Source organism: Triturus cristatus, chromosome 12 (assembly GCF_964204655.1).
Source record: "Triturus cristatus chromosome 12, aTriCri1.1, whole genome shotgun sequence".
NCBI classification, from domain to species: Eukaryota; Metazoa; Chordata; class Amphibia; order Caudata; family Salamandridae; genus Triturus; species Triturus cristatus.
In genome coordinates this window covers 599620311-599644725 of record NC_140595.1, presented here as the reverse complement: position 1 = coordinate 599644725, position 24415 = coordinate 599620311, and the positions used below count along the sequence as shown (strand labels likewise).

Here is a 24415-nt window from a genome sequence, read left to right as displayed (position 1 = left end):
GCAAACGCGAAAGGACAGCGGTCGGCAGCAACACAACTCTCGCAGCCGCGAGAGAAGCTGAAGGCTTCAAAAGAATTACGCACACCTGCGTGCGCCGTACATGCTGATTTAAAGGCCCCTCCTCTACAATGGCCTTATGGGAGTTGTAGTTCACTCCCTGATTTGGTAGGCGCTACCTGCCTAGAATCCTGACACATGGCGCCGGAAAGGGTTGAGGAAAAGTGCGAAGAGTGTGGAATCCAGAGCATGGGGCGGCGGCTTCCTTTTATCTCCAGCCCTCCTCCTCCTCCCAGCAAACGCTGGGAGGGAGAGCCCGGCGGGGGCGGGGTGGCTGCTTTGTTTCGTTTAATTAGGCATTCTGCACACATTAGCAGTGGCATATGAAGCAAAGCGGGAGAGATATTAGCGCATCAACATTGAAAGGGGGGTCGGGGGCTGCTAATGCAGCCGGCCTCACATGCATTCAAACATACGTCTTGGACAAGCAAGACACGCCCTTGGGACATAGAGTCTACAGCGTGTCTTGCTCACACTGCCTGCACGCGCCAGTTGGCTCTCTAATTGGTTGACAAGGTCCACCGATCACAAAGCTTATTTGGTAGTTGTCAACCAATCAGAGAGCCAACTGGCCCGTGCAGACAGCAGTGAGCAAGACACTCCGTAGACTCGCTGTCTCATGGGTGTGTCAAAAAAAGCCACAGGGTGGTAATAATAAACGCTGCAAACAAATCAGAACACAATGTTTTAAATAAATATCCACGTTGCCCAGTTGAAAGCATGGGTGGTAACAGAAGTCTCTCTACAGAAAATACCTTTACCCCAATAAATCTCGCTACGAGACCTAAAAACTAAATGCATAAATACCTTTAACAAGTTATTATCTAACCATGCATCTTGCCGCTTTTCATGTTGCCCGTTGTTAAGCCATTAAGGCAAAATTCGCATAAATTGAGTGGCTTTTTAGCCTTTTTTGGTCTTGCCTACGCAGCGCGCATGAATAGTCTACGCAGCGTGCATGCGCTGCATAGGAAAAAGACCTTTAGCCATCGCGTCACTTTTACAGGCAAAAACGTGCACGCGTTGCATTGCTTTCAATGGCAACGCGTGCACGTTTGGCGATTCCCTTGCGGGAGCAAGCACCGGCGCAATATGTTAGCAATTATCGTGCCTTGCAGCTTGCTCCCGCAAGGGAAACCGGCACAGGCCCCCTCCTCTCTCCCTGCTGCCGCGCGAGGTGCACGCGCTTGTTTTTTAAAATTTAAAATTTCCTTTTAGAGTGCGTGCGCACACAACTCCCGTGCTTAGTGCTTTCACCTGATATTGTCGAATTACATTACATTAGGCCACACCCGCCTGCCTGTCCCGCATAATTATATCGCAAACTTGAACCAAGGGCATTATAGTGCTTCACACGGAAATCAGCTCCCCTTACATAACAGTTTTTAAGCACAGTGTAACGAACGCGGCACTACCACAGCCCCACTCCGCACCACCACAGCATCACTCAGCGCCACCACAGCATCACTCAGCGCCACCACAGCATCACTCAGCGCCACCACAGCATCACTCAGCGCCACCACAGCATCACTCGGCGCCACCACAGCATCACTCGGCGCCACCACAGCATCACTCAGCGCCACCACAGCGTCACTCAGCGCCACCACAGCATCACTCAGCACTACCACAGCATCACTCAGCACCACATCAGTATCACTAAGCATCGCCTTTGCACTTGTACACCACCACATCATCATCACTCAGCAAGACCTGAGTATCATTCAGCATCACCTAAGCATCGTCTCCGCACCAGTCACCACCACCACCACTACCACCTCAGCATCCCTCAGCACCACCTCAGCCTGCTCTCGGAATCTGGCATCTGTTGATTCTCCCCTAGCGTCTGGCCGCTGCTAGTGTTATAATACAGGTACTAGTTCCCAACCTTCACCCTCCGATTGTTTATGCCCATTCAAAAAAAAGCTTTTACAAACAAACAAACAATTAGCCACAGTAAATAGTGTAAGTTATTTTGCCTGGAAACGATCATCAATATTTGTGTTTCTTTGCACACACAGCACAATCTGGCAGAGATGTTACCACCAATGGACTTGATGGAATGCTGAGTCCAGTCCTAGCCACAGCCAGTGTTCCAGTGGAAGCAAGGTAAGGCGTCTGCCACTTGCGAATGCACGAAGATGCAGAAATGTATGTGTCTACAGGCAGATAGAATAGGCTGATCATCTTACCATAATCCACGGACAGCAGAGCTACCTAGCCCTTGCCAGCTAGCCCTTCATCGGCAGAGCTATCTCTAACCTATCGCAGCCAGCAGACTACCCCTCAACTTTTGGCAGACCAATCTCTTATTCAGGGCAGACCAGCAGGTCTATTCCTCACTTGTTGCAGACAGCCGAAGTAACACTCACCTTGGTGGTCTGGAGAGCAATTGTCATTGGTTCCAGTCAGCAATCAATCAATCAATCATAGGTTTGTATAGTGCGATCTACTCACCCGGAATGGGTCTCAAGGGGCTGAGGGAGAGGGGGCACGGGGGGTTCCGCCGATCCTACATGATCACTGAGTTCCATCGAAGTTCCAGGTCTTGAGGTCCTTTAGGAATTTGGGGAGCGATGCAGTTTGTCGGAGGTGGAGAGGGAGGGAGTCCCATGCCTTGGCCGCAAGTAAGGAGAAGGAGCACCCTCCTGTTCTGCTTTCTTGATCCAAGGTACAGTTGCAAGGGAAAACTGGGTTGAGCGGAGAGAGGGTTGAGCGGAGAGAGCGCTGGGGAGCGTGGAACACGAGGCAGGGGTTCAGGTTTGGCAGGCCTGGCGTTGTGGGGGGCCTTGTGTGCGTGGGTGAGAAGCTTAAAGGTGATTCTCTTCTCGACGGAGAGCCAATGCAGGGTCCATAGGTGTTGGCTGATGTGGCGTGGTAGGTTGAGGACTAGTCTGGCGGCGGCATTCTGGACGTTCTGGAGTTTGCGTATGAGGTTCTTGTTGATCCCGGCGTAGTGCGTTGCCGTAGTCCAGTCTACTGCTGATGAGTGCGTGTGTGACCGTTTTCTTGTGTTCAGGGAGATCCACTTGAAGGTCTTGCGGATAGGCAGAGTGTGTGGTAGCAGGAGGAGATGATGGAGTTGATCTGAGGGTCAATTTTGAAGGCAGCTGCTCTTCATCCATCTGGCGACGGCTTCCATTCCATCTTGAAATTTGCGTTTGGTGATGCCGGGTTTGTTGGACAGGGAGAAGATGAGTTGGGTGTTGTCTGCGTATGATGTGATATTTAGTCTGTGTGATCTGACGATGGCTGCGAGCGGGCCATGTAGATGTTGAACAGGGTCGGGCTGATGGAGGATCCTTGTGGGACTCCGCAGATGGCTGGTGTTGGTTCTGTGCGGAAAGGAGGGAGTCTGACTCGTTGCGTTCTGCCGGAGAGGAAAGAGAAGATCCAAACTGTCCAGATTCCCGTGTCGTGGAGTCTGCGGGCTAGGGTGCGGTGAGAGACTGTGTCAAAGGCCGCTGAGAGGTCAAGGAGGATGAGGGCCACAGTCTCTCCTCTGTCAAGTAGGGTGCGGATGTGGTCAGTTGCTACGAGGAGTGTAGTTTCTGTGCTGTGGGTCTTCCTGAAGCCTAATTGGGAGGGGTTGAGGATGTTGTCAGCAGAGCTGTGCCTTGCTCTGCTTATAAAACCTCGGACATGCGAGTTGCTGTCTGATTAGGTCTACCTGTCACCAGCCTGTTCTTACTGTCGGCCGTATCTGTGTGCGTAAACCCCCACAGGTGAGCCTCTCCATGACAACGCTGCAATTGATGACACAGTTTATGGCAGGGCCTCCTGCAGAGCACCTCACAGATTTATTCAATGACATAAATCTGAGTCCGTCTGGTTAAATTCGATGGTTGTAGGATCTGTCCCTGCCATGGGACACACCATTGTACATTAAAACCCTCATCTTGGAGCCACACCGCCTGTACTTACCTAGGCAAGGAGATCTTCTTTTGCATTAGCCCACAATGGTAGGCACAAGCTTGACAACAGGAATATGAAAAGCCAAGACACTTGGTAATTTGTGATCCCAGCCCTACACAAATATACCAAGCATATTAGGAAATCCAAGAGCTCATAAGAAGGGAGACCTGAAATAATGAGTTAGAGGCAAGGGAGCAGGGGTATGAGGGCGAAGTTAGTTATCAGGCTAGTGCTGCCCTGAGCAGATCGCTACTACAGAAAGAATAATTTGACTGACCTAGAAAACAAATTAAAACTGATGTTCTAGGATCATACAGATTATAACCCAGATTCCCAACATTTAAATCAACTTGAACATGTCTTGAAGCTTTGTCTTTCCTACTGGGCCACCCTTTGATCCTAGGACGGCATAGAGGAAAACTGTTGGTTTTGGACTTAAAGAGAGGTTGATTGAATTCGCATCCACCTACAGATTCATAGGAAATAAACTGCAGGCATTTATTTGTACTGTTTTGGCTGCATGAATTGTTTTTTAGTTGTCAACAATCTATCATTCTGTCTTTTTATAACATTGAGTTTTATTTAGTGTGTCATACGATGATGTATGTTATGCATATGAATTGTATTCGTTTCTCTGTATTTTATCATGTATGCCAATGTTATGCCTTCATACCTAATGCTGATATAATCATAGAAATCACTTATGCCAGGCAGTGGAATGCTCTTCCTTCTCATCAACGCCACAGTTCAAGTGAGTCGATATTTAGAAAATAGCCTAATTCCTGGCTTTTCTAAGCTTAGTTCAGCTCTCTTTTGATGTTTCTATCAGTTTCCTCAGCCCTGGGAACCCCCTTGGGCAGCCAAAACATAAATTTGCATAATAATCAACATTCATGCACTACAGTCTAATTTCTAGGACATTTAACCCTTTTTGAAAAAAGCAGTTCTTCTATTATTATATACAGTATTAAATGATTAATTTAAAAACATATTTACGAATATTTTATTGGCCTTTTCAATTTTTGATGTCCTAGGCTTATAAACCATATCGCAGATGGCTGAACATGTTGGTGCTATTCACTGTCACTTATATACTTTCCAGAGTAACAGGACTCGTTGGTTTCAAATGGACCTTTAGAGAAGCAATTTAATCACCCAACTTAAGCTTCAGCGAAAAATGTTTGCATCTAATGTATCTCTGCCAATTAAACTGTACTGTTGTATGAGATTGTGGTTCAGTTGGCACTACAGGAAGGAATTAGTGGTGCTTTGAGGTCTCCACAGAAAGCAGCGCAGTCAAAAATAATACATCAGTCTTTCTATTTGTAAAGATATCGCCTTACCAGAGGATGGTAAATTGCCTTAACAGACTGTAACATTTTTGGCACCAGCAGAGTTTAGCTCTTTTACAATGTCCGCTTATATTTTGACTTTTTCATCTTAAAGTATGTTCTTTTTGCTTCTGAATATGTCTTGAGTATGCAGTGAATGAGTGAGTAGCATGTGTTGGGACGGGAATGTCACCTGCTTGGTATACTTGCCATGAGTGCCCAACTACATGTAAAACTTGGAACTTGACTTTTGCATTGGCCCAGGGGTCATGATAATCTAGTGTGTGCACAGGGACCAAGGCCTGTTCCTGATAGCATGAGGTACAGGAGCTGTCCTGAGACCTGGAGTGGGGAACCAAGCGTGTCCTCATAGTGGACATAGGAGTAGTGCCCTTTTACTTGGTTGAGCACGTAAAGCAGTTCTGGCAGGCTGCCATGTTTTTTTTTTTATTTATAGTTGCCCAGACCCATTATATGCGTCAGTGAGAGTGTGGCCTGTTGACCCCCTCTTGTGTAAAGTTCAGGTGTCATGTGAAACCCAGAACTTTGTGCTGACATTCTCTGTCTGTTGATTGTGTGTTCATATATGGCATGTATTTGTAATGTGTGGTTTAAGACTGTGCGGATGTGTGTTTGTCTATCAGTTTGTATGTAAAAAACGTCTCAACAGGTAATATTTATAGGCAATCAAACACAATGCTAAATAAATTGCGACAGAGCAGAAGCGAAGAGACAAAAGCCATTGTTTAGGAAAAAGGCGATCTGTATTTAAGAGCTACAATTACAAATTGTATTAGATATATTGGTGCTATTCCTTTATATGTGGCTGTAATCCAAAGAAAGTGTGCACTAGGTGCTTTTGAAGAAGTGCAAAGAACCAGCGAAAAGGCCCAATAGTATTTAAAATTGGTTAAACATTGGTAATGAGAACACAATCAGTGAAGGACATGTTAAGGACCAAAATACATCAAGGAATATGCTGAATGGTCAATGGCGTTTCAACCTTTTTGAATTACAGGTGATCATTAGCACTGGATTACATATAATTCTGTAGTGCTAATTGATCACGTAAATAGTGCAAGGATTCAATCCAGACAATCGGATACAGGTCCAAAATACTGAAGCCGAAGGGTTGAGTAAGCTCCGGCTAGTCAAACAAGCAACAATTCAGGCGGCGGGGGCTGACGAGTCATAGGATTCAGGAATAGTCCCAAACTTGCGGGCTCAATTGTTCAAATTAAGAGTGAGCTCTTCCAAAAGGGAAAATGCTCCACAGAATGAGGTCCATATGTGTAGGCATAAAAGGATCTGGAGATGGTCCAACAATGCAGAGAGAGCAAACTGCCCGAGTGAGCAAAGCCAGGAATTACTTGTGCTGAGGGTGGGTCTCCTAGTCTCTCTCTGTGGTTTACATTGACAACTTCACCTAGAAGACTGCTTGAATTTGACAATCTATGTGCCCTTCTGGCAGCCACTGCGCGCTGTGCTTTGGTGCTGCTGTCGCCAACAGCATGAAAACCTGTGACGCCGTTGAAAGAAAACTTAAAGAGCTAGTGCCTAGAACACACACTTGCTGAACCATATGCCTGATGGAGGCTTAGTTGCCTTGCCATAGGACTTATCAATCGGCCAGTGGAAGGCTGCATCTGCACAAGATGCCATGATCGCTATGACAGGAACCACTGAGATACATTAGCCTGGTAAGCCTATTCTAAAGGGAGGCTGCTCATATTGAAGATGTGGTATCACCCAACTTCCCCCTCAACTACATACTACTCTATCGCGGTCCTCCACCTTTAGCCTAAACAGTGAATCTGCAACATTCTAACTCAAGTGCAAGGGCTTGAGACTGTCCCCACATCACCAAAGGTGGGTAAGAATGAGTGTACTGATTGCGCTGTGGATAACTTAATCTGCACCTGTCCATTATTCACGTTTGTCAAAGTCTACTGGGAAATATAACTAATAAAGTTGCCCAAGCAAGAGAGAACACTGGAAAGAGGGGGACAATGTGTAGCACCCCACTCTCTCTAGTGGACTGTATTTGCTAATTGGATTATGTTCTATTGAGTTCAGGTTTGATATTAAAAGTAAATTTTTATACAAAAAAGACAATCGCTGAGTTGGACATGAAGTTATTGTGTCTGTCAGTTCATTGTTAAGTTCTGAGCTCTTGTCCCGCAGAAAACTTTCCTGAGATTTCCTGCGGACTGCTTGTCCTTGCTGCCCTGAGAGTTATGTGCATAAAGGGTTGTATTTGGCCCAGTTTGCAGAGCCAAAGTAGAATGGATCCCTGGACACCAGTGGATAATGACCTAAACCGTCTCACGGGGGCCCAGTAGGCCACTGCAAGTACCAACATGTTTCCCCCTTGGGTCAACGAGGCCTTCTTCAGTGTGTGGATCCCTTGGTGCTAATGGTCTTAGCCAACACTGTGGTCTTTGTGGCACTCAGAATTTTATCAGTAAATTTCTTTTCTGATGCAACTTCTACTTTTCTAGTAGGGTGTACGTTTTCCGAGTTTACGAATAATTTTCTAGACCCGGGACCGTCGTGGGAATGCTGTCTTATTGTCAAACTTTAGTCAAAGACTGGCGTTCGTCCTCTGAACCCCACTTGGGTCCTCTGACGAACCATCGTGGGGATCTAGGGGTAGTTACCCCTCCTGTATATCCCCAAATCACTTTATTTTTAATCTTGCCAAGGGGAACCAAGAATAAAGGTAATAGAAAGGTATCTCCTTAGACAGTTTTAATGTATCTTTTTTTCTGCACTTGAGATCCCTTCTCAAGGGAATATTCTTCCCTATCACTAAATTACTTTTTCTACCTCCTATCTTATCTCCCTCACCACTGTATATATACAAAACGTTCCGTCCAGTGTGTTGGTCTGCACCTGGACGTTTGCAGCCGACCCTATGATGAAGCATGCCACTGCATAGTGGGTGAGGGCAGTATTAAGAATGTTTTCTATTTTCCTTCTCTCTTACGTTTCTCGTTTAGCAATGATTATTATATAGCACAGGGGACAGGAACCTTATAACTCAACCCAGATTTTCATCCCTGGCCCTGTTTTGTTGTTTTTGTGATTTTCTTGTATTTAATTTGCAAGTAACACTTTGGATAATTTTTTTCATTTTGACATAAAGCTCCTCTGTTTAAGAAAGTCATTCATGGTTGCAGGTCGACGATCCAGCCATGCTTCATACAAGGTGCCTTAACTTTAACTGGTAGGAAGCAGAACCTGTACTCACTGCACACTTCCAATAAACATTTTTATGATGATTGACACAGCTGGTGCAGAGATAATTACATGTGATTTAAAAGAATAAACAGGTCTGGTATTACATATTTTTAGACCACATTCTGTTTTCAAAGCTAAAATAAGAACTGTTATCAAACATCAACCAGGCAACCAATACCCAGGTATCGAAGACTTAGAGGGTTGGTGAGTAGCCCTTAATAAGGATGTTAACTCACTGAGTTGAAAAAGAGTGGCTGAGCATTGAGCTACTGTGGAATAAGGTTAATCTTAAAATCTCTTACCTTTATGTTGCTTTGGGAAGCAATTATCCAGATAGTTTATCTGATGACAAGACCATTTCTGACTCATCTCCAGCCCCGCCTTGGGGTTCCATTAGTCAATGTTTTCAAGAGGTAGTTAAGCGGGGCTGCCAGGCAGAACACAGATCTCAAGATGGCTGTGCTTGCACTAGCATGCTGATGTCCATCTTCACACCACCATTCTTGGTTGTATGTTGGAACAACGGGTTTCTCAATAATGACTACCCTAACAACGTGGTCTCTACAACGACCGCGCCTTAACCACAATTTTTTTACCACGCATTACTTTACCGCGGGTTTTCGTGGTAAAGGCATGCATGGTAAACAAAATGCATGCCTACTACTACCCGGATCTCACCCAACTCCCTACAAACTAACCCAAACCCTTCCCACCCCCTACAAACTAACCCAAACCCCACCCACCCCCTACAAACTAACCCGAACCCCTCCCACCCCTAAAAACTAACACGATCCCCCCACCCCCTAAAAACTAACACAAACCCCTCCCACCCCTAAAAACGAACACGTACCCCTCCCTCCCACCCACTAAAAACTAACACAAACCCCTCCCGCCCCCTAAAAACTAACATGAACCCCCACCACCTAAAAACGAACACAAGCCCCCCATCCCTTAAAAACGAACACATCCCCCTCCCACCACCTAACAACTAACACAAACACCCCCACCCCCTAAAAACTAACATGAACCCCTCCCACCCCCTGACAACTAACACAAACCCCCACCCCCTAAAAACTAACACAAACCCCTCCCACCCCCTGAAAACTAACACGAAGCCCCACACCCCTTAAAAACTAACACGTACCCCTCCCACCCCCAAAAAACTAACACAAACCCCTCTTACCTGTCCTGTTCCTGCTCGATGCTCAACTCCGCCCATCCCGAACACTAGACCCACTTAGCCTTAACGACTCACATGCGTGGTTAAGGCTAAGTCGTTGTTCGGGCAAGTCGTTGTTTGGCTTGCGTAACTCCGGGACTCGTTCCAGAGTCGTTGTTCAGGATGTTCCCCACCATTCTTTCCCACAGCCTGATGGTTCCTGTAATTTACAACAGTTACTGCAGGTGGCTGCGGCAAGGAGTAGACATTGGTCAAGATAGTACATCTGCCAAGGACAACCCCTCCGAGTTAGCCCAGGAATGTAAGTGTTTGCTGCAGGGACATATGTGTAACCTGCAAGTTACTGGATGGTTAGTCCTGGTGTATGTGTCTGTAGATGTGAGCATTTGTTCATTGATTAATTTTACAATGCATAAATCACACTGCTACCCAAAGGTGCCCCAACACTGTGTCTCCAGTGCTGCAGATTCCAGGAAAACCCAGAAAAGAACCCAACCACCATAACCCAACTACCAATTAGAGAATTGATTTATTAGTTGTGTAACACATCATGTACGACCTTGTTTCTCAAATGTTAGCCCCAAAATAAGTTAACGTCTCGTGACTTTTAACTCAAAGTTTGAAGCAGTATTTTAGGCCACGTAAAAAACATTGCAATAGTCTAATAGTAGATGACAAAGTGAACTGGGTGAGATTTTATTTTTTTGTGGCAATCGAGGATGAGCTGTCCACTCTGGTCGAAGTTGTTAACAATTAACACCTGTGAAGAATTACATTCCATATCCTCTTTTGAATAAGAAGTACTGACAGTCAGAAGGAGTGAATAGCAAAGTTTGAGCATTACACTGTAGCGCAACAGAAGAAATGCATGTATTATTTCATCTGCATGATAACTAGAAAAAGCTCTGGTAGAAGGACATTGGACATTTTACCCTTTTACCCTTTTCTTCTTTGATTTTTTTAAATTCTATTCTTGTTTCCCAGCGGTAAGCATTAGGATTTCCTTCCCTGTGGTGATAGTCCTACTCCTAACAAAAGTGCAATCCTCAGGGATTTCTTGAACTTGGAGGAGGCAGGAGATAGAGGGAAGGTTGGTGGACTTCTCTCAATTCTGAGATGGTCATGCTGCCTTCTGAATGGATCAGTGCCTACTTTCAGCACCACCATTGAATTGACATTTTGACCTGTGGGTGGCAGTACTTTGGCAGAGAGAGGCTACTGCCTTCCTCCACCAAAATTCAAATAGAGTTTCAGTGGCAGAACGTTTTTAGAGCTCTTATTGTGCAACACACAAAATACTTCAGTGTATGGATAGACTTGAAAAGCTTCAAGACTGTTGTTTTCTTTTCATATATAGATTTTCCATACAGGAACACCTGTAACACCTCCAATTCTGTTGTCCATTTCTTCGCATCATGTTTTTAGTTGTGTGCACTGTGATGATTGTCAGGAAATTTATGGCTCATACCCCTCAGTCTCACTGACCAAAATACAAAACTAGCCAGGACCCCAACACCACAGCTCGAAGTCCCTACATTTTACCCCAATAAACAAAAGATTTCTATTAAACACCCTCTATGAAGTCCACAACCTACTATGGTTGGTCTCCTGGTGATATCAAGAACATCTTCCATCAGTCTCACTATTGTTTTGAAGTCTTATAGTCCATATTACATCTTATGCAGATGATACTCATTTCCTTCTTTCAGTGCACAAGGATACCCTGGAGTCCCTTAAGAACTGTTTGGCAGCTGTTTTAAGTGGACGAGCGCCATCAATCTTCAGTGTAACATTGGAAAAACAGAAATCCTGCTATTTGGGTCTCGCCACGCCGAGTTGGAACCAGGGATGCTGGCCAGAGTAAACCAACCCCCATTCCTCTACCCCCCCATCCTCCCTCTAACACTCTTGCACAGAATCTAGAGGTTAGGTTTGAGTCTAACCTCTCCAACTGCTCGCAGATCTCTACTGTAGTCGGGTCGTGCTTTGCCTTAAGATCATTAAAACGGTTTTTGAGACTGCTCCTTTTCCAGATACAAAGGACAGTAATCCATGCGGTAATTACGTCACGCACAGATTGTTTATATCCTGCACCTTCGTCTGCCTGCGTATCTGCTCAAGAGATTGTGGATTGTTCAGAACGCAGCAGCTAGACTACTCTTAAAAGTTTCTAGGCATCTGTCAATTGCTCCCTATCTGAAGGAGCTCCGTTTGCTACCTGTTGAAGAGAGAAATCATTTTTTGTCACTGATCTAGTCTCAAAGAGCTTTCTATGGCACTTCTATCTTTCTAAGAGGCTACAGCATTATCATCTGCGTAGAGCCCTCCATTGGTCTGAGCCAACTTACTATCGGTACCAAGGATCAGATTTAAAAAAGTGGAAAGGGCCGTCATTCTCCTATCTTGCTGCTCAAGTATGGAACCAACTCCCGCTCCATTGCTGCAAGATCAGGGGGGGATATCTCTTTATGAAAGCTATGAAAACTGGCTGTTCAATTAGGCCCTTTGAAGACTTTTCTTGGTGGATGGGGTAAATTGTTGCAATTTACTTGGCGTCGGGACACTCTTATGAGTACCTGTTGCACTTTCTACATTTTTGATTGATTGACTGATTACCCCATTTAGATGGTTTGTCCAGCCCCACGTTTTTTGATTGGTCGAGTATCTAGTCACTTTGGTTTCAACAAATATTGTAATATATTAAACACTGGTTCCAATCTAAAGTCTCTCCCTTTTAGTGTCTCTAAATCTTTAGATGCCAATAATAAAATGGCAGAAGATTAAAGAACTTACCATCCTAGTTAGGAGTAGCCACTGAAGCATATGGAGAAGAGACAAGCATAGCTTTCATCCTTCACCTGCCCTAGACAAAGGGCGACAGTTTGAGAAGCCAACGGAAAGAACCTTACCAGAATTTGACTTTTTTATCCCTTTGACAAAGAATAAATCATCTGTATTGGCATGCTTACATTTTCAAAAGCCGGTTAATTTGGACAAGGTAAAGGAACTACTTGCCTCCTGATGTAGCTGAGAAATGTATCTTCTGTCCTGGTGCAAAGCAAACCAGCATCTCTTCAGGAAATTCAGATAAACAGACACCTTAGGCCACCACAGCAGCTACAAGGCATGTGGCTATTTGTGTAGCACATTTTTTTTAGTGCAACTTTTTTTGGCCTTCATTAAAAGCAGTTTTTTACTTTTAGGCTGCAACAATGAATACAAACATTGAATATAATTGCAGAAGATATTAAAGTAAGACTACTGTTCGTGCTGCACTAAAAATAGCAATTGACCTGTAATATAAATCTGCATCTATCTCTTGCTGTGGCTTATTAGTGCAAGTCATATTCTCTAGACAATAGTTGGCCTTGCTGGTGTACAACACAGTAGAAGGTCTATGTGATTAGAGTTCTTCCTCAATGCCTCGAGTGAGTCATTCTAGACAAATAAGAAGAAATTTGCTATCAATTAGAGAATTGAGTGTATCCCATGCGAAACACTGTAGGAAGACTGCATGCGTGTAACATGACTGCCAGCGAGTGAGAGACCCTACGTGAAATGGCAGAGCAGATACTTAAAAATACAATTAACTATCCATGCAAGATCTTCCCTTGCTCCCGCAGCACCTTTGAATCCCAGCCACACCTCAACCAAAGGTGCTATCTTAGTTTTGTGACAAGGGCCTAGTAAACTAGTCGGGACTTATACGTCAATAAGGAGTTTGTAGGCCTTAATGCCTTTGCTGATGCCATGCGGCACACACCCTGGGATACTTTCTATACTACTAACTAAAATATGCGCTGGGGGTGCTAGGGCCGGGTTTCCCCCAGAACCAGTGCCTTGCAGGGCGCTGGACATGCTACTTAAGGCCACCTCGACAACACAAGTAATCACTAAAGTATAACGGGCAGCTTCAGAAGATGTGCCAGCCACATCGCAATTTGCACAAACTAAATGGGAGGGGGAGATGGGACTCGAGATCTCAGAAGAAATGTGGAACTGTGGCTGGGCCCAGGCAGGTATGATATTCCCAAGTAGTAGATTTCAAATCATACACTATAAACTCCTTCAGTGTGCATATCACACTGCGGTGTCTCTTCATGAGCAGGGCCTCAGGGAGGATACTAACTGTGCTAGGGGTCGCCGGCTGAGGGCTGATTACTTGCACTTGGCTTCATCTTGTCCTGCTGTACATGGGTATTGGGACGTGGTACCGAGTGCACTCTCCAACATGGGTACCAGATGCCTATAGACCCCAGAGTTGTGGTGGGTATGGGACGTCCCGGTATCCTACTGCTGATACACTGTACTCCCACTGCAGCAGGCACAGAGGTTAGTGGCAAGCTGCTGGGGCAGAGGGCGGCCCCCAAAGTATAAGGACTGGATTCAATCCCTTATATATTATGATGAACATTTTGAGTTGTATGCTGCCATGTTGCCTCCGTCATCTAGACCCAGAGACATTTGCCCCCCCCCCCCCCCAAAGTTTCCGTTTGACAGCACTTGACGGATTTACTACAAGCTATAAGGAAGCGCTCCAATTGACTATGGGGCGTGGCATAATGGATGCCCTAAGAAAGAATTGTGGTCAGACACCACAACTATATAAAGGAAACAAGACTGGGTTTGGAGGAATGACTGCGGATGTCATTGGTGGGCTCACATTATTTTTAGTAGGTGACGTTTTGCAAATATGCTACCTGTGCTGATAAACTGTATGTCAGTGGTCATTTCTGTGTTCCCTTTTGGTATTGCTGCTGTTTTCTTTTTCTTTTTGCACTTTGGTTGTATATCTCAGATTTTCTTATTTTCAAATTTAAAAAATTAAAAATCCATGCAAGGGCAGAAGACAAAAGAAGCAGATGATTGATTATGATGGTAGTACGAAGGGAGGTGGGAAAGATGCGAGTATAGAGCGCGCAGAGATGCAAGTGCAAAGATCCTGGAATGGATAGAGACTTTTACATAATTCTTTGTAGCTCTCCGAAACAAAGGAAAAGCATATTGACATGAAATCAGATTAAAGGGAATACTTGTAGGAAAAAGACAAAACCTAAAAAAATACAACGTTTTAGATAGAACTAACCCAATAATATAGAAACAAAATGATAAAACATTATAAAAAAATAACAAACATCAATTCAAGCAAAATATTGTGAAAATAATGCAATTGAAAAAAAATAAGAAGTTAATATGACCTGAAACCACAAAGTCACATTAGACTGCGTTCTTTTTACTTATGTTCTGATATTCTGGACAAGGTTATAGATCTGTCTTTTGACAGCAAAATGATTTTCTCCTTCACCATACAAAGCACTGCAGTGTAAAATCGGTGTGGTAACAGCTACATAACGGAGCGTGTTTCATTACACAGCATTAAGGCTTCCCTTTTATCACCCATTTCAAGTATTTGATGTAAGGCACGTGTCGGAACTTAAATCAGAATGTAAATAACAGGTGTAGCACTCATCCTAAACAAAACCCCTCTACTGGTAACTCTACTGCATCTCAAGACAATATCTCAAAAATAACTTATACTGGCTCATTTCTCACGGTGTCCTCTTATTCTCTACAACAAGGAGCCTGTATTAGAACTAAACAGGAGAATGATCAAATTCTAACATCCTTGCTCACAAAAAAATATCATCGAGCCTTGAGAACTTCTCCCAGACTTCTTCTACAACAAAATTGCCACGATTTACGAACACTTCGACCCACAACAAACCGACATCTTCGACGAACTCCTCAACAACATCGACTTCACCTCAAAATCTATAATCACTATGTGGAATCAACTAACCATGCAAATCACCACTACCATCATGAGCTCCATCCACTCTGGAGTACATAGAGACACCTGCTCCCATCACATGTTGAACCTGGGGGCATCTCCATCAGTAAGGACTTCACCACCATCCTCAACTCATCCATCACCTCTGCCTGCTTCCCAGAAGGATGGAAACATGCAGAAGTGAAACCTCTGTTTATAAAAACTACAGCTGACCCAGAAGAACTCAAGAACTACCGGCCCATCTCCCTGCTCCCATTTCTGGCTAAAGGCCTGGAGAAAGCAATAAATAGCCAACTCTCCAACCACCTAGAGATCAACAACCTCCTGGATCCATCCCAATCTGGATTCCGTGCTAATCACAGTACAGAAGCCGCCCTGATTGCAGCCACAGATAACATCCGATCTCTCCTAGACCATGGAGCGACCACAGCCCTGATCCTCCTCTACCTCTCTGAACATCATATCATACGCTGACAACACTCAGCTCATCCTCTCCCTATCCTCAAACCCCACTAACAACAAAACCAGTTTCCACAGGTGTATGACCACTGTAGCTATCTGAATGCAAAACAAATGCCTCAAGCTCAACACTGACAAAAAGGAGGTACTTTTCTTCGGGAGCAGCACCTCTCCATGGGACGACTCCTGGTGGCCAGCGGAACTGGGCTCCTCGCCCACTCCCACATACCATGCCATTAACCTTGGCATCATACTCGACAGCAGGCTCACTATTAAGAAATAGATAAACGCTGTCTCCTCAGCTTGCTTCCTCACCCTCCGCTTGCTCGGGAAAATATTCAAATGGCTCCCCATCAACACCAGACGCGCCGTCACCCAGGCCCTCATCACCAGCCGCCTGGTCTATGGAAACTCCCTCTACGTGGGCATCACCTCACAACTACTGAGCAGACTGTAAACCATCCAGTACACTGCAGCCAGGCTCTTCCTTGACCTCCAGAGAAGAGCACCCCCCCCCCCCCCCACTTCAGAGTGCTCCACTGGCTCCCCGTCCAAAAAAGGTGCCAGTTCAAACTACTGACCCATGCCTACAAGGCCCTGCACAGCAAAAGACCAGCCTACATAACCACAGACTGAACTTCCACCAACCTGGCAGACAACTACACTCCAACCTCCCTCTCCCTCATGCCCTGCTTCCATAAAAGTAGAAGCGGCGGCTGCACCTTCTCCTACCTGGCCACCAAGACCTGGAATGGCCTGTTACTCCACCTCCGGATTGCACTCACCCTACAGAAGTTCAGAGACTGCCTAAAAACCTGGATGTTCGACTGACAGCTCCCAGCAGCAGCCCCCACCTGCACCTGGATACCCTTATGGGTGATAAGCAACGCTCTTAACTTGTTGATTGATTGAGAAGCACTTAGATCATTGCCAAGAACGTCTCTAGGATGTTAGTAAACATCTTCCTTAGCAAACAATCAAATTATTCCCGAGTAATGTAAAAAGGAAAGGCTTTTATTCTGGGTATGTGTTTGTCTTCCACATAACAGGGAGCATCAACCCAATCTTGTATGGTTACGCTCTAAACCAGTTCTACCTATTGTAACCCTCCACAGTGTTAGTTGGGCACCCGTCTTTTAAGCTTTGACACTGGATAGCCTCTTTGTTTTTTTCCAAGATGCTTGAATCAAGGAAGAATATTGGAAGAATCTGAAATTCACTTCAGAATATCCACAGTACCAGTAAAAGTGGCTGCACTTTTGGCCTCAAACTCACTCCTTGAGTATTTACAAAGATTCTACATTGTAGCATATCTTTCTTGATTTGTAGACCTTTCTTTATTTGTAGGGAGTACATACATATTGACTAGATGGACAATTCGGGAGGAATCATCTTGGCAAACAATTTTAACCTCCATGTAATACTGGTTATGTCTGGCTGGTGGTTCCTTTTGTCTTAATAAAGGCACATATTCTTCAATAACTCTCAGCTTTTCATTTGATCTGTCAGAGAAGCTCCAAGGGAAAAACAACCAAATTTCTGTTCAGTTTCAGTTCTCTAGTATTGTAGGCATTGGACTCCAACCTACTGAACAGCTCCCCTTTACTATATTCCAACGCCTGAAATTGAAGTCAAAACAAACTCCCCTTTGTGTGGCTGCAGAGCACTGTTCTCTCCATAAAACTGACAGGCTATGATCCTTTCTTCACCATTTGGCCCACATGCCTACACCGAAACAGGAGGCCATATTTTTGAGCATCTTATCTTTCCTTGCCGTGCAGAGGTGTGAATTGCACATAGCATGACAGCCAAAACAATGTATGTGTTTTGAGTGAAACCGTAGTGAGGAGCATGGTCTCATACGTTTTGCCAGGTGACCCCATAACTAAGGGAATGGTTGCTTGAAAGCAACAGTCCCCTTGTGACGTCCTATCTAGGAGGAAAGAAAAATGTGGAGGCAGAAACTGTCAGATGTTCTCAGCATGATCACCATGAGAGATCAATCGGAAGATAATTGTGACTATTTCTGACACAGGGTTTCCCAGATGTATTTTTTGTCTGAGCCTCTATTTTGTCTGGTAGCGAGGAAATGCTCAGCAGGGATGCTGCTTTCTTACACTAGATAGAGGCGTTTGTTTGTCTTTCATCCAGTTCTCCTCATCTGACCTTCTTTCTAAGACTTCAGCATATTCCAGCAATCCGTGCATTTTTACTGGCTTTGATTTGCTGTTTTACTTTCTACTTTGCAGAATTATTTCTACATTTGAAAAACAATGTTCTTGTACATCTTGATATTCGGCTTCTCATCTAGTAACAGGGTCTACTTCTTCGCCATTCCTAACCAATGCTGAACTTGAGAACCTAAAGCAAAAGACACACAATTGATGGACAGAATGCAGAACAAATCAAAACATTCTCCCCCAGTCAAGAGATCTGGGTTAAATCCATCATTCTTTTGCTCACCATGCCACCCCAGTTTAGACCTGGCCATATGCAAATCAGTCTTGACCCTGTGCCTCATGGGAACAATCCAGCCCGAACTGCCAAGCCAGGTCCTCTCTGGACCGGAAACAAGCATAGTAGGACCGGTTTCGGGGTTTCACCCCTCTTCAGCCAGGATAGCTTGAATCCAGTAGCACAGTGAGCCCGGGACCTACGTCTAGGCATACCCAGCGCACTTACGGCGAGAAAGCAAAAGACACACAATTGATGGACAGAATGCAGAACATATCAAAACATTCTCCCCCAGTCAAGAGATTTGGGTTAAATCCATCATTCTTTTGCTCACCATGCCACCCCAGTTTAGACCTGGCCATATGCAAATCAGTCTTGACCCTGTGCCTCATGGGAACAGTCCAGCTCGAACTGCCAAGCCAGGTCCTCTCTGGACCGGAAACAAGCCTCCTAGGACTGGTTTCAGGGTTTCACCCCTCATCAGCCAGGTTAGCTTGAATCCAGTGGCACAGTTAGCCCGGGACATATGTCTAGGCATACCCAGCGCAAATACGGCGAGAAAGCAAAAGACACACAATTGATGGACATAGTGGCATAATGGGCTAAAGAACGATGGATTTAACCAAGATCTTTTGACCTGGGGAGAATGTTTGCATTGTCAACATTCTGTCCATCATTTGTTTGCTGTAGAACTTGGGAACCTGATTTACATCTTGCCACCTCTGAAAACAAGATTGGATTGTGTGTCCCTAGGAAGGAATCCACCAGAGAACAATATAGGAGCTAGTGATTAAGATTCTCCTATTGAGCAGGGGTGTGGAATTTTCCAAATAATCTAGGTGTCCAAGGGACAAAATGCCACTGAGCTCTACATGTCCTGTAAAATCCACTTGTCCCACCTACCCCCTTTCCACATCAAACCTAAGGGCTCCGGCTGACAGAGAAACATTGATATATTTTTGCTTTATTAAAATCAGTAAACCATTGAATGCTGTGCAATAATAAGGCTAAAGGAAAGCTTGTCAAGCGATATTATCGCGTCCCTGCCCCCCTGCGCCCCCTCCCCTTAACCCTGACGGCAATTCTTTTATTTCTATTCCCCCTTTTTTCCATTTTTTTTGGCTGTGTATTTATTCCCACAAAATACGTACATTTCAAACCATACGTAATGTACTAATTTACCGTCAACCTTGGCTGTGTATTTATTCCTACAAAATACGTACATTTCAAACCATACGTAATGTACTAATTTACCGTCACCCTTGTAAAAACGTATGGGTGGGATATAAAAGGTGTCAGCCAGCGTGCCTCCTGCCATTTCCCCCTCACTTTTGCAGCTGGCCAGACGTGAGCCCTACGTTCCTTGCGAATCGGTAAGTTGTATTGAAAAAGAAACAGCAAAGTTGGGAGCTTCCTTTAATAATAAGAATCGTTTTTTCGCCAAATGTACCCTCTTTGCAACATTAATGAATTGTGTAATGTATATTTGTCGGTGTGTTTACGCAGTTATGGGCTGAAAGTTAATAGCTCACTATTCTATATTAGGACTTTAAGTTATAAATTGCAAGTCACCAACGGATGTCTCTTTTGAAAGCATTAATCTGCAGATCTGTTCCTATCCTATGCACTCTGTAATCGACTTCGTACATGTTCTTTGCAGCAGGCATATTAACCCTCTGCACTAACTTCACCGAGGTCACAACCTCAACTATACAAAACACGGATCTTTTCGCCAAATGTACCCTCTTTGCAACATTAATCAATTTTGTAATGTATATTTGTCGGTGTGTTTACGCAGTTCTGGGCTGAAAGTTAATAGTTCACTATTCTATATTAGGACTTTAAGTTATAAATTGCAAGTCACCAACGGATGTCTCTTTTGAAAGCATTAATCTGCAGATCTGTTTCCATCCTATGCACTCTGTAATCGACTTCGTACATGTTCTTTGCAGCAGGCATATTAACCCTCTGCACTAACTTCACCGAGGTCACAACCTCAACTATACAAAACAGGATCTCTTTCCAGGATTGTAATTCATCACACAAGTTTCCTACACATTTCTGTGAGGCCTGGTAATTGCCGGCGGAAAGAAACGGTGCAGCAGGTGCTTCGAAAGCTTTTAGTGCTGGCTGCGCCGTGTGCGACAATGTTTTTTTGCCCATAAGCCAAAGGAGTGAAAGTGTAGGAGTCACATGTCACCTATACTGGTAGGCAGTAGTTTAAGAGTGCTTGGTGTGGAGAAGCACAAACGCAGAGTCGAAAAAGAAACAGCAAAGTTGGGAGCTTCCTTTAATAGTAAGAATCGTTTTTTTGCCAAATGTACCCTCTTTGCAACATTAATCAATTTTGTAATGTATATTTGTCGGTGTGTTTATGCAGTTCTGGGCTGAAAGTTAATAGTTCACTATTCTATATTAGGACTTTAAGTTATAAATTGCAAGTCACCAACGGATGTCTCTTTTCGAAAGCATTAATCTGCAGATCTGTTTCCATCTGCGGTATGAAGGCTCCGGACCCGCGATGTTAAACCCGCGTTGCGATGGCAGCGCGTGAATCTGAATTCGTTGTAATGGGTGTTTCCCCCATGAAGCGGTGGTAGCGCAGCGCGCCTGCTTGCGATATGCTTTTTTGACGTCCTCATCTGAGGCGCCGAGGCGGGCCAGGCCTAGGCTTTTGTACTAATTAATCTACCCACGCACTGTTGCTAAAAATATAAATAAAAGAAAATCGCAGCACCTCCGTCACAATATCACACAATTCAAGCGGGCAAAACTGCTTATTTTACCTGAATGCTTATTGCAAGCCTCGTGGCGGCCACGGACTACTGCTTGCAGAGGCTGAGTGACGTTTCACTCCCCCAGCCAATCACTGGCCAGAGCCCAGTCATGGGCTGCTAGCCAATCAGATGCCGCCAAAGGCTCTCTGCAAGCTTCGGATTGGCTGTGAGCCCCAGAGTGCCCACAGCCTGTTGTTTTAACGTGATTAAAACGTGATTAATGTCTACATGTCCGTCGGACATAAATAGACAATAAATCTTCTTGCCCGTCAATATAAACAACATGGTTCGGGCGTCGGGCGATATGATTCCCCCACCCCTGTATTGAGCCCTTGATAAAAAATGAGTCCTTTTCTAATACCGTATGATCATGCCGGTGTGTTCATCTCCTGCGTTTCTTTTACAGGTATTTATTTGTTTGTTTGATGGTTATAGCATTTCAAAGAGAAATGCTATACCTAAGAACATTGATGCTACATATGGGATGGGATATTGTTGACATAAACCACAATGTGAGTGGTAGTATGAGTATGTAACAAAATGCTAATATATATATATTGATGAGCAGCCACAACATCCAAATGACCACATATATGTCTACAGTGAAATACGATCAACAGTATACATATGTTACAGTGGGGAAATGCAGAATACCTTACTGATTACTCTTTTCTCTGAATAGCAGGAGGTGACTCCTCAAAATTCCAGAAGTGAGTTGCAAGCGCAGAAGTTTGGGGAAAGTGTATTCTGGTGGAGGAGTCATAGGAAGTGGAATGGTCAGACTCTTGATGCATCACATGTTTGTTTACTTGGAGTTAGGACATTTTGATTAGCTAAGCTTAGTTTGCTGGTGGGAATGTAGTATGCACTGACAGTAGTACGGTGACTGGAATGATTGGGGTACAGATTTGAATACCACTAATAACGGTTTGTAGATGGCCCAGATGGCAGATAGCTAGTTAACTTGATGGTGATAAGTTTAGGGGGGGCATGTGTTTTGGGAAATTGTACAGGAGTCTAGTCTCAAAGATGAGACTGATGTCCAGTGGAAAGGAGGAGTTCTGGGGGGACTCACTATTAATCTATTGCAAACTTCTAGTTTCCGAAGTACCAGCACATTGAATAATGCTTTAGCTGTGTGAAATAGAACAAATGACTGATCTCACATATGTTCAAGACTGGGTGAAGAGCTGTAGAAGTGATGAAGACGTCCAGGTGCATTATAGGTTGAATAGAAGGCCAACGTTTCTGGCAGAGGTTAGAAAGTCAGATTGGAGATGTGTGCGGGTAGGTAAGGGCATCAGGGTGGATTAAGAATCAGACTGCAAGTCCTCCGTTTTTGGGTAGTTGAGCATGAAGAGCCTTGGTGCTATCCAATGGTGTATAACAGTAAAACACCCCAGAGATTTATTTCAAGAAGTAAATTAATGAGAAAAGTAGTTGGATGTTATCAGTGTATAGATAGTGAAATAAGCCAAATGAGGGGCTAGGATCAACAAGAAGAATGGTGAAAAGGGAAAAAAGAGAGGACGTAGGCCTAATAAGGGGGATTCTAACAGGTGGATGCGGGGTTGTAGAAAGTTTCAGGCTATCACAAAAGATTGATAGAGTGAGAACCACTACATGGCTGAAATGGTAATATTTAGTGTATTGGGAGAGTTAAGTAAGCTAGAATAATGTACAAATATATTATTTAAAGTGTTACCCTCCCTCCCGATCTACAAAGAACAAGAACCCTTTTTAGGCCTGGCTTTACCCAAGACCTTTTGAATTTACTAAACTCCTTTATTTTCTACTTACTTTCAGGGACTTTCAGCCAGTGCTCTTCATTCATAGGGCTGGTATTGTCATTCACATATTTCTTCCACCCACTACAGCATGAGGCAGTGGGTCAGCCCACTTCAGCCGATGTCTAAGTTCACTGTGAGCAATGGCATTCTGTCCTTTCACAAGGATCACATCCACACACACACACACACACACACACACACTAGTTCCCTTTAGTGCCAGGGGCCTCTATAGCAAGGCAGTCTTTTTGAGACCAAAATCTATATTTTTGCTATTGCTACTGTTATTTTATTTTGATTCAAGAGGTCACAGAAGCATCCACAACAATAAGGTTTTCCAAAAACCTTGACATAAGAAAACAGGCATTGACAAAGCCAAACCCTTTGCTTAATTTTAACTGGTGGTTTCTCGTACTCGGCACCAGTACTTAATTGTCAACACCAGCACTTATAATAGTCTGCCACATGGTGGCACTGTTTGTCTAAGTTAGAGACAAAAACAGTTGTTTGACAATTCAGTATACCTTAAAAATGACTAATGCGTACCTTCCCATCCATTGTTAAAACTTTGGGGGCCTGGAATAGTCTGAATTGTCACATTTGGAGGAGTTTAATGCGTAATAGTTGTGTTGCTACTGTCATTGACCGCGCTGGCAGGGGCAATGAGTGGTACATGCTGAAAAAGCCTCCTGACAAGGCCCCTGGCACTTATTTTTTCACAAATTAAGTCCTGTAGCAAACTCAAATTGGCTTTGCCTTATCTATTTGTAAAAAAAAAAAAAAATCTGCTAAAAGCAAAAATATTTTTTGCCTCAAAAAGTACACACTTCCATAGTAATCCCTGGCACTTAAGGCAAATGCTTTGTGAGTGTATGTCCTCTTTGTGAAATGGAAGAATGCAGTATTCGCAAAGGCCATGCATTAAAAACGTGCTGTGGACTACCCATTTACCAATCCTGGGTACAGTCTGTTGCCCCATTTAGTAATTTGCTACAATCAAATTGATGTAAGATGCTAACATTTGATCTCAAACTTGACTTCCGCTGTTACATGCATAGGCATGGGCATCTAAGACGTGATAAAAGAATCCTTTTGGCTAACCACACAGTGTTCATTGTAGTAATCCTCGAGGTGAACTCCACTTCTTTCACGGAGTTTGAAGAGTTTTCCGTACTCCGCGAAGCTCGCAGAGTTTCAAAAGGAGTGGAGTTTATCCTGTGCTCGTGTGAGCGAGGAAAATCCAACGGTAGACCACCTCCCAGTAAGATTTTTCAACGCAGGCGATCGTGGATGGTCACTTCCGCTTGTGTTGAGAAACCTGTTCGCGTTGGGTAAGCTGCCGCTCGAGTAGAACTTCTATTCGAGCAGCAGAAAGAAGTGCCCTCTTGCGCTGGTCGTGGTGCTATTTGTGCTGATTTTACAGC

General features: G+C 44.3%; 1 protein-coding gene across 2 annotated transcripts in view; it reads left to right on the top strand.

The window, feature by feature from the left end:
- Window positions 1-24415, top strand: part of WWP2 (WW domain containing E3 ubiquitin protein ligase 2) — a 462541-nt gene that overhangs the window by 232231 nt on the left and 205895 nt on the right. For both annotated transcript variants that reach the window (XM_085639040.1, XM_085639039.1), the window contains exon 4: window positions 2076-2163. In XM_085639040.1, coding sequence (XP_085495166.1) covers window positions 2076-2163 — 88 coding nt within the window. The remainder of the gene's footprint in view (window positions 1-2075; window positions 2164-24415) is intronic.